At 41.4% G+C, this 13,027-nt stretch overlaps 1 protein-coding gene across 2 annotated transcripts in view; it reads right to left on the bottom strand.

Moving 5' to 3' along the window:
- The window catches only part of LOC122807025 (retinol dehydrogenase 13-like), a 609,225-nt gene that overhangs the window by 218,913 nt on the left and 377,285 nt on the right, over positions 1 to 13,027 (bottom strand). For both annotated transcript variants that reach the window (XM_044077911.1, XM_044077910.1), the window contains exons 3-4: positions 9,830 to 9,970; positions 8,913 to 9,104 (exon numbers count right to left, since the gene is read on the bottom strand). In XM_044077911.1, coding sequence (XP_043933846.1) covers positions 8,913 to 9,104; positions 9,830 to 9,970 — 333 coding nt within the window. The remainder of the gene's footprint in view (positions 1 to 8,912; positions 9,105 to 9,829; positions 9,971 to 13,027) is intronic.

Raw genomic sequence — 13,027 nt, 5'->3', positions numbered from 1 at the left:
TCCAGCTGACACAAGCATCCTCCAAAAGGGTCTCACAGAGACGGATGCTTGGTGCCAGAGCCGCAGCCTCAAGCTAAATGCTAAAAAGTGCATAGTCATCCCCTTTGGGAAAAACAAGGTGCCCACAAATTACCACATAGGTGGTAATCCATTAAGCACGGAAGTAATTAGAGATTTGGGGACCAACGTAGATAGTAATCTCTCCTTTGATAATCACGTTGCCAAAGTAGTTAGAAAGTCCTTCTATATAGCCCACCTTATCACGAAAGGGTTCGCATTTAGATCAAGAGAGATCATTGTGCCCCTCTACTCGTCACTCATCAGGCCCATAATTGAATACAATGCCCCTTTTGGGATGTACCTTACCCGACACCTGCAGCAACTGGAGAGACACCAAAAGTACCTCACCAAGATGATCATGGGCTACAAACAGATGTCCTATGCAGCTCGACTAAAGAAACTCCAGCTCTACTCAGTTGCTTACCGCCTACTCAGAGGCGATCTATGCCTGACATACAAAGCCATGTCAAACCCAGAATTAATGGACATGCTCCACCTCAAAAAATCCAAGTCCCTTAGAGCTACACGCTCCAGGGACCTAAACCTCAGCACAAAAATAAATAGGACATGCTGGAGGGACAGATTCAGTTCCCAGAGGCTCCCCTCACTCTGGAATAGAATCCCAATTCATGTTAGACATAGCCCCTCGCTGACCCTCTTCAAGCGAAATCTGGATGTGTGGATGGGAAATCGCAAATTCACCCCTGGAATCTCTTCTGTGTCCCTGCTAGACAGAGGCACAGCAAACTAATCTTAAAAGTGTACCTTCTGTGACCTACTTTACAGAGGTACAGTAGGCTAATCTAATAGGGAGGCGGAAGCCAAATACACTCTGGCTAGGCTTATAAATTCCCTAGGGCAGATAGCCTAGTATCTACCTATGAACCTATGATCACTTAAGAAGCTAGTAATGCATAATATCCCATCAGGATCTTAGACCTCACTACTTAGGTTCATAGGTTCATAGGTTCATACTAGGCTATCTGCCCGAGGGCATTTACAAGCCTAGCCCATCGTTTTGTGGCTTACGCCACCCCTTTAGTATGGGGAACTATACCCATTATTTTGCTGTGCCTCTGTCGAGCAGTGACACTGAGGTAATCCCTGGGGTATATCTGCGATCTCCCATCCATTGGTCAAGATTTCTCTTGAACAAGGCCAGCGAGGTGCTCTGCCTCACATGTACCGGGATTTTGTTCCACAGCATAGGGAGTCTTTGGGTGATGAATCTATCCCTCCAGCACGTCCTATTAATAGCCGTGTCGAGGTTTAAGTCTCCCGCCCTTGTGGCTCTGATGGATCTAGACTTTTTGAGGTGAAGCATATTCAACAAATCTGGGTTTGACATGGCCTTGTATGTTAGGCAAAGGTCACCTCTGAGCAAGCGTAGCGACTGAATAGAGCTGGAGTTCTTTCAGTAGGGCAGGAAAGGACAGATTTTGAGACCCTTTATCCTTTTGGTGAGGAACTTTTGTGGCCTCTCCAGCTGCTGCAAGTGCCGGGTCAGATACATCCTGAATGGGGCATTGTACTCAATCATTGGTCTGATGAGTGATGAGTAAAGGGAGACTATGACCTCCCTTGATCTAGATGAGAATCCCTTCATGATAAGGTGGGCAATGTAGAAGGTCTTCCTAACTACTTTAGCTACATGGGTGTCGAATGACAGACTACTATCAACCTGGGTCCCCAGGTCCCTGATAACTTCTTCTGTGCTCAGTGGATTGCCACCTATTTGGTAGCTAGGGGTAACCTTGTTTTTCCCAAAGGGTATGACTATGCATTTTTTGGCATTTAACTTCAGGCCGTGGCTCTGGCACCAGTTATCCGTTGAGACCCTTCTGAAGGATATCTGTGTCAGATGTGTTTTCTACTATGGCGCCCAGTTTGCAGTCATCTGCAAACTTTGTCAGCCATAACCCTCCTGTGTTTTCTTGTACTGGAAAAGTAGATGCCAAACAAGAGTGGGCCCAGGACTGAGCCCTGTGGGACACCACTTGTGACAGGCTTTGAGTCTGACATGGCGCCAGCAACTCTGACCCTGTGGGTTCTGTCACTCAGCCAGTTTGCAACCCATCTCGTGATGTATGGGTTAACATTTAAGCTGATGAGTTTTTCAATGATACCCGAGTGGGGTATTGTATCGAAGGCCTTAGCCAGATCGAGGTAGGCTGTATGGACTGCCTTTCCCTCGTCAATGGCTTTGGTGACAGTTTCGAAGAAGTCAACCAAGTTTAAAAGGCATGATCTGCCTTTGACAAAGCCAAACTGGGTTGGATCCAAAGTCTGCAAATTCCCTATGTCTTTATTTATGAGGTCCATTATGATCCTCTCCATGGCTTTGCAGATAAGGCTTGTCAAGCTAATGGGCCGGTAATTTCCAGGGTCGGTGGAGGCACCGCCTTTGTGAAGTGGGACCACAGTTGCAGTGCGCCACTCCTGGAATGCGTATCCAGAGGTAAGACTTTGATTAAACAGCTGTCCTAGCTGTGGGTTTAATTCCTCATTGAGTTCGTGGAGCACACAGCCGGGGACACCATCAGGTCCCATGGATGCTGTGTTTTTTGCTTTGGAGAGAGCAGTTCTCACTTGGGCGCTGGAGATGTTTGGGGGGCTGCAATCGTTTGGTATAGATATCTCTCCTTTGGGGGGGGAGAAGTTTGCACTGAACCTGTCAGCCAGTATGTTGGCAATGTCTGTAGGATCAGTAATCTTCACATCATTTTGAACTAGTTCTGAGCATATCTGGGAGTTTCCTCCTAGGTTTCTAACATAGCTAAAGAAGGCCTTATGATTGTCTTTTGAGTCTTTAGCTATTTTTCTCTCGAAATTTGCTTTGGATGATTTTATGAGAGCTCTTAGTTTTTTACTTATAGTGATCAAGGGTGTCTTACCTTTTAAGGATTTTGCTCTATCTTGTAGTAGCTTCCTCCTTTTACTGTAGAGATTGTTTATGGCTGGGGTCCACCAGACTGGACGCTTGCCTTTGGTACTAAGAGTCTTTGTTTTGTTTGGGATTGCCTTATCCATACAGTCCTGCAGGTGCTGGTAGAAGGTGTTTGTAAGTGATTCAGCGGCTTGAGTACTGTTTTCCGCCGGCTCGGGGGCCTTAAAGGAGACCACACTAGTCTTTAGAAGTGTGAAGTCGGCTTTTGAGAAGTTCTTTACTGTGGTCTTTTATTGCAGGCGGGGGTGGGATGAGGACCTCCAGCGAGATTAGTTTGTGATCTGATCTCACCAGTGAGGGTATACTTCGGTGTTGAACATTGTGCTCCCATGTTCGTGATGATGAGATCAAGTATGTTATCTCCTCTTGTGGGGATGGTGACTAGTTGTTCCATGGCATTTGAGTTTATGAATTCCAGGAACTCTTGGGCTAGGGTGTTTGGGCTTGAGTAGTGTTCCCAGTCTATATTAGGGTAATTGAAGTCACCTAGTATGATGGTGTTTGGTGATACATTTATCCCTCTAGTGTTTTCAGGAAGGCCATGTGAGGTTCCTGAGTTTGTGAGGGTGGCCTGTAACATGCTACAATTTGCAGAGCAGTCTTGCCTATGGTTAATTGCACCTGGATGGTCTCCGATGCATCGTGCGTTGCCACCAGTCTTGAGGTGTGGGTGTCCTTGATGAATATGGATACCCCCTCCTTTCTTGGTATTGTCCGGATTTTGGGGCGGAACGCATGATATGAGGTAAAACCTGATAGCTGGGGTGCTCTCAGGAGCCTTGAACCAGGTTTCTGTCACAGCACAGACATCGATGTTCTCCATACTGAGAAGGGCCTCGAGTGCGTGCATTTTGAGATTTAGACTTCTGGCATTGAGCAGCATTACCCTTAGTTTTTTTCTTTTTGTGTTCTAGGGTGGTAGGTTTAGAATTTGAGCCTTGCCTAAAAAGGCACTATGGGGGTGGCAAGAGCCTTTGCCAATATCCGGAATCCCAGGGTGACAGGTGCAAGCCGTCCCTTGAAGCAGCGTGGCTTGTCCAGCATGTCATCCCAGGCAGACAGATACTGGATCCCCTTTGAATGACACCAGTGTTTAAGCCAATTGTTAAAGCTGATCATCTTATCTCTGTATTGTGGCATCACTCTTGGTGAAGGTAGGATACTGCTCAAGGTCAGGGTCATACCTGCCTGGGCTACATAATCAGAGAGCTCCTCAATGTCTCTTTTCATGTAGTCCAAGGAGGTGCGTCTCAGGTCGTTTACACCAGCGTGGACAATGACTGAGTCATATTTGTACTTGCTGTTGAGAGACCTGAGTGCTTGCGTTATGTGGCGGATTCTAGCGCCCGACAGGCAGCTTACTGTGACCTTCTCCTTACTCAGTCTGGTGAGCGGACGTCAGTGTGTCTGACTATGGAGTCACCAATGACTAGTGTGTCTGGCATTGTGTTTGGCCTTAAGGGCTGTGACTGTTTGACACTCTGACTGTGAGGTCTATGTGTTGCAGGTGTTGTGTTCTGAGGTGGTGGTTGTTTGGGTGTCTGCTTTGGTGGCCTCTGCTGTTTTGGTAGATTTTTGATCAGAGCCTCCGAGTATGTCTTTGTGTGTTTATGTGTATGATTTGAGGTTGTAATGGTGCTATGTGAGACTGGGTCTATAGTGTGTGTGGTAACCTTCTCCTCCTGACTGGTCTTGCCAGTCCTGTGTTGAGAGAGCTCAGCCTCCAATTTGGCCGTATAGTTGCATCTCTCGCATGTATTTGTGTTTTGTGGGAGGAGGAGAGGGTTGTCTGTGTACATGAGGCAATTGTAACATTGCCTCAGTATTCCCAGGTTCACCAGCTGAGCAGGAGAGGATATTAGCAACTGATCCCTCGACATGCTAGAAGGATAGACAAAAACTTTAAAAAAGATTCAGGGGGACGTGGGTGACCGAGAAATGGGGGGTTACCTTTTTGGGGTACTATCTATGACAAGAGTGCCGTATCAAGGTAATAAGTACTGTAGGAGCAAGTGCTAGGTTTAACAGATAGAGAATAGTCTACTTGGAGTCAAGTGGAGATGATCTTTTTAGTTATAGGATACTTAAAAGATCTTTCCAGAATCCACCAACCGAAAAGTTGAGGAGCAAAAAAGTATTTTCTCCAACAGCAGCAAACTGGCTACTACAGTTTATAACACACACAGACTGCTACCGTGCTACAGTTCTGACCGCAAATGCGATACCAGTATTAATTTTGGATCTAAACATCACATCCCCAGCACTTTGCACCAGTGCTACCTGCTCGCCTCACCCCACCCTAGCTATGCCTCTGGCTGAAGTTCCCAGGTCCTGGTCATATTCTGAAAGGTTGTGGGATTTACACAGCTGGTGCTGTGATGCTGTTTACATAACTACACTAAGGAAAGCATTACCATACAGCCGAAGAAAACTTTAAAGCCAAAAACGTGTTCTAAATATATACACTACTTAATTTATGCAGTGCTATCTCTTAATTCTGTCTCTTAGTATCAGCTCTTTTTTGTTCCATTATGCTGTAGCTTTTGTACTGCTCCTTAGGAAAATCAAAAGCAGTTGTCTTAATGCTAAATCATTGATTGACAGACAAAATTATGCTCACAATATCACTAGCTTTTTTTTATTATTTATCAAGCTGTTTTAAAACCACATCCAATGACACTGAGTACTCATTCAGACAATTTACGCCTCACCATTTCCTAAGAAGCAACATAAAGAAAATACTGCACAAATTAAAAGTTCATTGCAAAAGAAGTAGTCTTCAATTCATCATTTCTGAAACTTTTTCATTAACTGCAAAACTTTTACACTGTTGAAAAACACAAAAGTGTTTAAGCATTCTCAGTCACAAAGTTGCAAAGCAGATAGACTTAGAAAATAGGACTTCAAGACAAATGCTGGCATTTCCCAGACTGGAGACATTTCATTCCTAAGGAGTGATCTTGATATGAGGGTGTGTAGTGGCCTAATGTGACAATAATTCTTTTTTTTTAGAATTTGTGTGTGATAGCAGTGCATGATAGATCTACTTCAGATATTGAAATTCGGGAGAAAGAAAAACACAGGCTACAAAAATATTTTTATCCTTTATCAGAATGTATAGCCACCATGAGTCCATTAATCAGGAAACTTTCAGACTGTACATCATTGACTCTGAACAGAGATGTAGTAGGGTGCCTAGTTCTTTTAGCATACATTTTATCCCTGCATACAAAAGCTGTGTGTGTGTGTGTGTGTGTGTGTGTGTGTGTGTGTGTTTGCTCATGCATGCATGTGCATACATTCGAGAATGCATTCTTTTCCTCTATGAAATCTGGAATTGGGGTTAATTATTGTGCTGGTGGATATACAAGTTGGAAGTGCTTGAAAACTCATGTTATTACAATGTTCGGAGACGAGCAGAATGCTTTCTTTTCATTTATTTTTAGTACCAGAGATCCCCGAAGTGGAATGACTAACCTGAGACTGCTGACTAGTTCACAGTGACTGAAACGGAGTAAGTTAGCCATTCACATGCAGGTAAATATGCACAGGCCTGTTGCTGAGGGCAACTTTGTCTAGAGCTACATACTCTAGAAACTATCTGAAGGCAGTTAGCAAGACAACTGCAAAAAAATGTTGTTTCTTCATTTTGAAATTGAGAAATATATTAGGAGTATTAAAAAAATCTATGCAGGCTCCTGAAACTGGAGGAAAGGCAATGACCACAGGGAAACAGAGGAAAGGCACTGACTGAAGGGAATCATTCTGAACCCCACCATTTTATTCTCAAATGGAAGAAACTGAGAATATACCCCCAAATCTCATTTTCTCAGTATGACACTCACAACTTTTAAAAGAAGAATCATTTCAACCAAAGGCACCCCTATCTACCACTCTCCAGGCTAATGAAGTCTTAACAGAATCTACTCTGATTAGCATGGTCTGGCTGAGATAAAGCTTTGAAGGAATTCTGTATTATAGCAAGTTTAAAACCTCTTTCAACCCCATTTTAGAAAATATAATATTATACAAATTAACTGGTAGTGAGAGATCTTGTTCTCTACCAAAACGGTGCTGTGAATGGCGTGAAAAGGCTTCAGAAATTATATAATTTGCTGCAATGGCTGCCTCAAAAGAACTGCACAACAAATGTTGGGCACAGATATGCAGGGCTTTGTGAAATAGCAGAACTATCCAAGGGGTAGAACAGCTGCTAAAGCATTTGCAAATAATAATTTGAAAAAGCTGACAAACAGAATCTTCTTTAATATTTTTGTTGCATACCCTCATGGATGCAAGTATTCCGACTGAAGGATTTTGATCTCTAAGATCAGCCTGTATGGGAACAGGATTGTGATACAGTGGTCTTATGTAAGAGGAACCACCTACATTTTCCCCTGTAAAAGGAGAAGCTAAGGATAAATCTGAATAAAATGGCAATACATGCACAGAATATTTTTTAGCCTGTCTGTGAATGTAAACTCATGTTTAAGCACACAAAATTCAGTGACCCAGAAGGCATCAACACACCTGCAGTGAAAATGATTTTGTCTAAAGCATTCATGAAGACCTACCTATCACCTCTACCTCCAGAAGATGCATCAATGTTCCTGTAGGAAGATGTAAACTATGCAGCTTTCAGCAGATGCAAATTAACCATTACAGAGATATCTAAGCATGTTATCTGCACCATCACAAATTACCTCTAACTCAGCCTAATGAACCAGGGAAATAATATCAGACGGGCGACTGCTGAATAATATGATTTGTAAAAGGTACACAGAATCAGGTGGTCAAGCCACTGGAAAGATGCTTACCTTAAACAAAAGCATGATATAACTTGATACTGTCTACATCAGCTGGTCTGTGACAGAAAAGTGAGAATATAATATCCATCACATTCCTCATCACTTTTAAGTTTCTGTACAAAGATAACACAATATACAGATTTCTACATCTGGTGATTAAACTTAGCATACCTGCACACGGTTTTGCGTTATCTTAACATTATGCATCAGTCTCAATTTCCTGAATTCTATTTACTACTATCACCCGCAAATATATATTTATATGGGATAATGTCCATTTTACAGACATCAAGCCAGTCAATCACCAACTTAGCAACCAAACCAAAAAAAAAAAAAAAAAAAAAAAAGAGCACAGTGGTTGAATAGCCTGAAGACATAATAACCCCATTAAGCCATTAAGGAGTACGCACACATACACACTCACTCGCTCGCTCACACATACACACACACACACACACACACACACACACACACACACACACACACACTCTGCTCACTTTTGACCAAACTCATACTGCTTCCTCTATTTACACACACAGACACACACACACACACACACACACACACACACACACACACACACACACACACACACACAGACACACACACAGACACACACACAGACACACACACTTTAATCTTTCAATCATTCAGCCCATTGCATACAGCCCAAACAACAGCATACACTCAACCAAATTGGGCTACACCATATCTGCAAAATACTCTGACAAGCCCCTATTTACAGATCTCAACTACTCATGCTATAACACATAAATCACTTTTGTAGACGTAGCAAACCTCTTATATAATAACAATCATTTACTACATAAAACAGAAGATAGACCTACAACAGTGACCATGTGTACGTCCACAGACTCTTGATGAAATATATATTTGAACAGTATCTGATGAGAGAGTGTCAGCTCGATATTGTGGCACCAATGAGCTGGCAAATCAGTTACACGGCTTATGATGGAAAGGTAGAAGATATTCAACTATATTAACTAGCCACAGCATGCCAGAACATGAAAACAATAAATAGAAACAAAGCTTGCAGCTACTCTTGAAACCTACATGTAAAATCAAACTGCTCTCACCAGCATTATTGATGAGTATATGCAATGCTGATTCACTTTCTTGAACATCCTTAGCAAACCGTCGGACTGATGCAAGTGAGGACAAGTCTAAGTGTTTGGTAGTCACATTTCCATTACCAGACTCCTTTCTAATCTCATCCGCTGCCTTCGCTGCTTGCTCAAGATTTCGACATGCAAGAATAACTCTAGCACCTATGGGAGACATAAAAGCATACAATTTGTAAGACATAACATAAATGTCCCTGCCATTTTTTCAGACATTCGTTAATTAACTAAGCTCAAAAGGCAAAAGTGTATTTTCAGCCGGGACCTATGTGCATGTCAAGTTAACAGTGACACAACAGGAAACTGGAGGCTGATAGAAAATAACTCTTACTAAAGCGCCCAACTCACTGGCTTATAACTGCAATGCAAAATAAGCTCATTAAATGTGTCCTACAGCAACATATTCTACTAACCTAGGAACCACAAAACATTTAATATGGTATGCAGAGATGCAATCTGTGCTCATTTGTCAATTACATTACAGCAACCTTCAATAAGGCAGCAAGGAAGCACAGTCATGATGACAACCCAGCGAGATGCTTACAATGTAAAAAAGTGGAAACCTTAAACACACTGTAATGCACCAAAACAGATATCCATATGTTCTTACAATATTTTGCTCAAGCTCTCAGCCTCGTGCACTAACATTCTAAAGCTAATGAGGCTCATGGTTCTAGCACCCTGGAACAGTATACGTTTTAGCACATATGCTGGTTCAGTGTTGTACATTACTCTTTTGTTGTAATTTAGTTAATATCTTTAAGACAATATAGAACATCTTTTGATTACTTCTCAATTCTATCTTAATAACAATTTGTTTAATATTTGCAAATGGGTCTATGTTTAACAAAAGGAAGATTAAACACGCTTACCTCTTTTAGCAAGGTCTTTGGCAGTCTCCCTTCCAATGCCAACATTTGCCCCTGTTACTATTACTGTTTTGCCATCCAGTCTTGCCTTATTTTTGCAAACTCCTCCTGCAAACCATCTCCGCAGAAAAACAAGCCCTATTCCTAAAATTAACAGAAAACAAAGAAGTTATACGTTCGAGTCTGCTTTTTTTTTAAATTAATGCCTAAGAAAGTAAAAAAACACCCTTTTTATTAAGTACTTTACCAAAGTAATATTTCAATACTGAAGGAAACTAACATGTCTAAAATACAACAGTCTCATCATAGAAAGTCCCATTCTGTATGGAGTTTGCTTATTAAAATCCTGATACAAGAATGGAAAAGGTTAATCTCCATGTAGATATTTGGTGTCCATATCTACTTACTTATGTTTACTATCAGAAGGTCGATGCCAATTCCATAAAATCCCCCAATCACAAATCTTGAAGATCGAAAGATGGAATACTGAAAGTTTTAAATATTGAAACAGCGGACTTGTCCACTTTTACAACCTATGTTAGCCTTTGTTTAGGTGTCGAGTGACAGTAAGTGTTGGGATTCAGTATTTTTCCACATTTTACAATTTAGATTTTCTGCCTTTCAGTTTTCAGGATTCAATTTGGGGACTCGAAGGAACTGGCATCAACATTCTGATAGTAAATTGATTATTTATACATACATTGGTTAATCAGGTAAATGTACCGGTCAAAAGTCCCTATTCAGGTATGACAAGGGCAACTATGTGTGTGCCTGTGTATGAACCCTAGAATATAGCGTCATCTCATACAAGATTGGTCTACTGCCCTATGGCTATTAAGTGCTAGGATATGCTCTCATTCTGCATTACCCTGAAAAGGATGATCGATTAGAAAACGAGTAAACAAATGAATGACTCGTTAAACTGAAGTTTCCAATAAAGGTTTCTGGAAAATTTGCAAGATATTCATCAAAAACAGAAAGGATACAATAAACACTTCTGCATAACTTGGTCAGAATAGTCAGAACAAAAATATCACACTTACCACTCCCAGTTCTACCAATAGCACTTCTTTCATACTAGACCCCATCCCAACCTTTTACATAAAATCCCTTCTGCTTAAATTGAAGCCATGCTCACCCTCCTCTGACAACCTCCCCACCCTCATTCTTAAAGTAGCCGCCTACTCAATAGCCTATCCTGTTTCTATCCTGATCACCAGATCTATTCAAGAATCCACCATCCCAGACATATGGAAATCTTTCTTCATCATTCCACTAAACAAAGGAGGCAATACCAATGAACCATCCAGCTACAGACCTATTGCAATCATCTCTCCACTATCTAAACTCCTTGAAAAATGCATTCACAAACAGCTACTTAAATACCTAGTAGATAAAAATCTCCTAACCCCTACTCACCATGGTTTCAGACCCCACCATAGCAAATTTACTGCTCTTCTGTCCTTTACTCAGACTTGTCGAAGCCAGAGACAAAAATCTTCTTGTTTCTTGCCTCTTTCTTGACCTCTCAAAAGCATTCGATATAATCTCTCACGCTAAACTTCTTGATGAGCTATTGGAACTTAACCTATCCCCCTCTACTATTAAATAGTTCTGTAGCCATCTCTCTAATAAAAATAGACAACAGTCTGTAAGATAGCAGTCCACCTACTCCCCTTACTTACCTATTCATAATGGGGTCCCTCAAGGCTCTATTCTTGACTCACTACTCTTTAATATTTTTACCAACCAACTGCACACTTCATGTACAACATCCTCCCTCCACAATACGCAGACGACTCCACCCTTATCACCTATTCTGACAACTTTCCTACCCTCTTATCTACTACTCAACACAGCTTTCTATCCATAGAAAAATGGCTAACTGACAACCAACTAATACTTAATCTCAAGAAAACAAATCTGCTACGCTTCTTTCCCAAAACCCTCTCCCACCTCAAAACAACCTTCACCATTTCTTCTCCTGATAACAAGACATATATACATAGAGATATAAAAGACAAATCAAAAACTTTGCCTACTTTACAGACATAAAAAATACATAGCTCCTGACTCAAAACAAATGCTAGCTCTGGCTTTCCTCCTCCCTTTTCTGCTATATGGCTCTCCTATCTTTACACATCCACAATCCACCCTTTCAGCAAAACTCTGTCAATCTTATTACAGTGTTGCAAGACTTGCCAGTAACTATCCTTACAAATCACATCATTGCCTTGCTCTAGAACAGCGCCACTGGCTTGACTTCCCCCAACACCTACTTCTCTCCCAGTAGAAAATGACACACTCTCTGCTCTCTAAACCCTTAAGCTGTCCCTGTCTCTCCTCCCTAATAACATGTTACATACTCTCCTGCACTCTCCACAGCTCTTACCAGTTCCTTCTCCACACCGATAAACAAACAAAAGCACTGGCAAACTTCTCTACAAAAACAGTATATCCCAGGCTTGGAACAACCTCCCCCTTAACATCCGAACCATTGCTAGCACAAGTCTCTTTAAATCCAAACTCAAAAATGACCTCCTAAATGCCAGCACCTGTCACTGCCAAGATCCCAATTAATTCCTCACCTGCCCCCCCCCCCACACCACTTTACTACCTCTCACACTACTACCAAATCTGTCTTCAGCGCCTATAGCAACGTATGACTCTATACACACTTCTCTCAAAAGTTTCCTGCTCTCTGACGGCACAAGCAATATCAAACATAACTTGTCTGTCACCTATTTAGTTTTCTTAGTTAATTCCAAGCTATTTCTAATGTCTTACCACAGCAGTATGTAAACATTTTTAATTCTGCCAGTAAGTACTACTGAAAACTTTTTATAAGATTGTAACAATTTATGTTCTTTCCAGTTTATTCAAAATGTTGTATTTCATGCAATGTATATTATTTTCATGTAATGCATATTAATTTCTCTGATAATGTTTTCACGAACTGCGTTATCTTGTTTTGTATGTCGTAGCTTTTCTCCTCAGGTCTCCACTGAAAATGGGCCACTGGCTCAGTTGGACCAACCCGGTTAACAAATGACAAATAACTTTACTGCACATATAAACTTCATCAAAAGACCTATAGCCATCAGGGCTTAATAGCAACCTTTGCATTCAAAGATCTCTTATTTATGCAAAACACTATGAATATATAAAGGCAAGTCTGATTTCCATTTCCATTGTGAAGCG

This window comes from Protopterus annectens, chromosome 7.part0, assembly GCF_019279795.1.
Source record: "Protopterus annectens isolate FY-2018-M chromosome 7.part0, PAN1.0, whole genome shotgun sequence".
Classification (NCBI taxonomy): domain Eukaryota; kingdom Metazoa; phylum Chordata; order Ceratodontiformes; family Protopteridae; genus Protopterus; species Protopterus annectens.
This window is presented reverse-complemented; position numbering and strand designations above follow the sequence as displayed.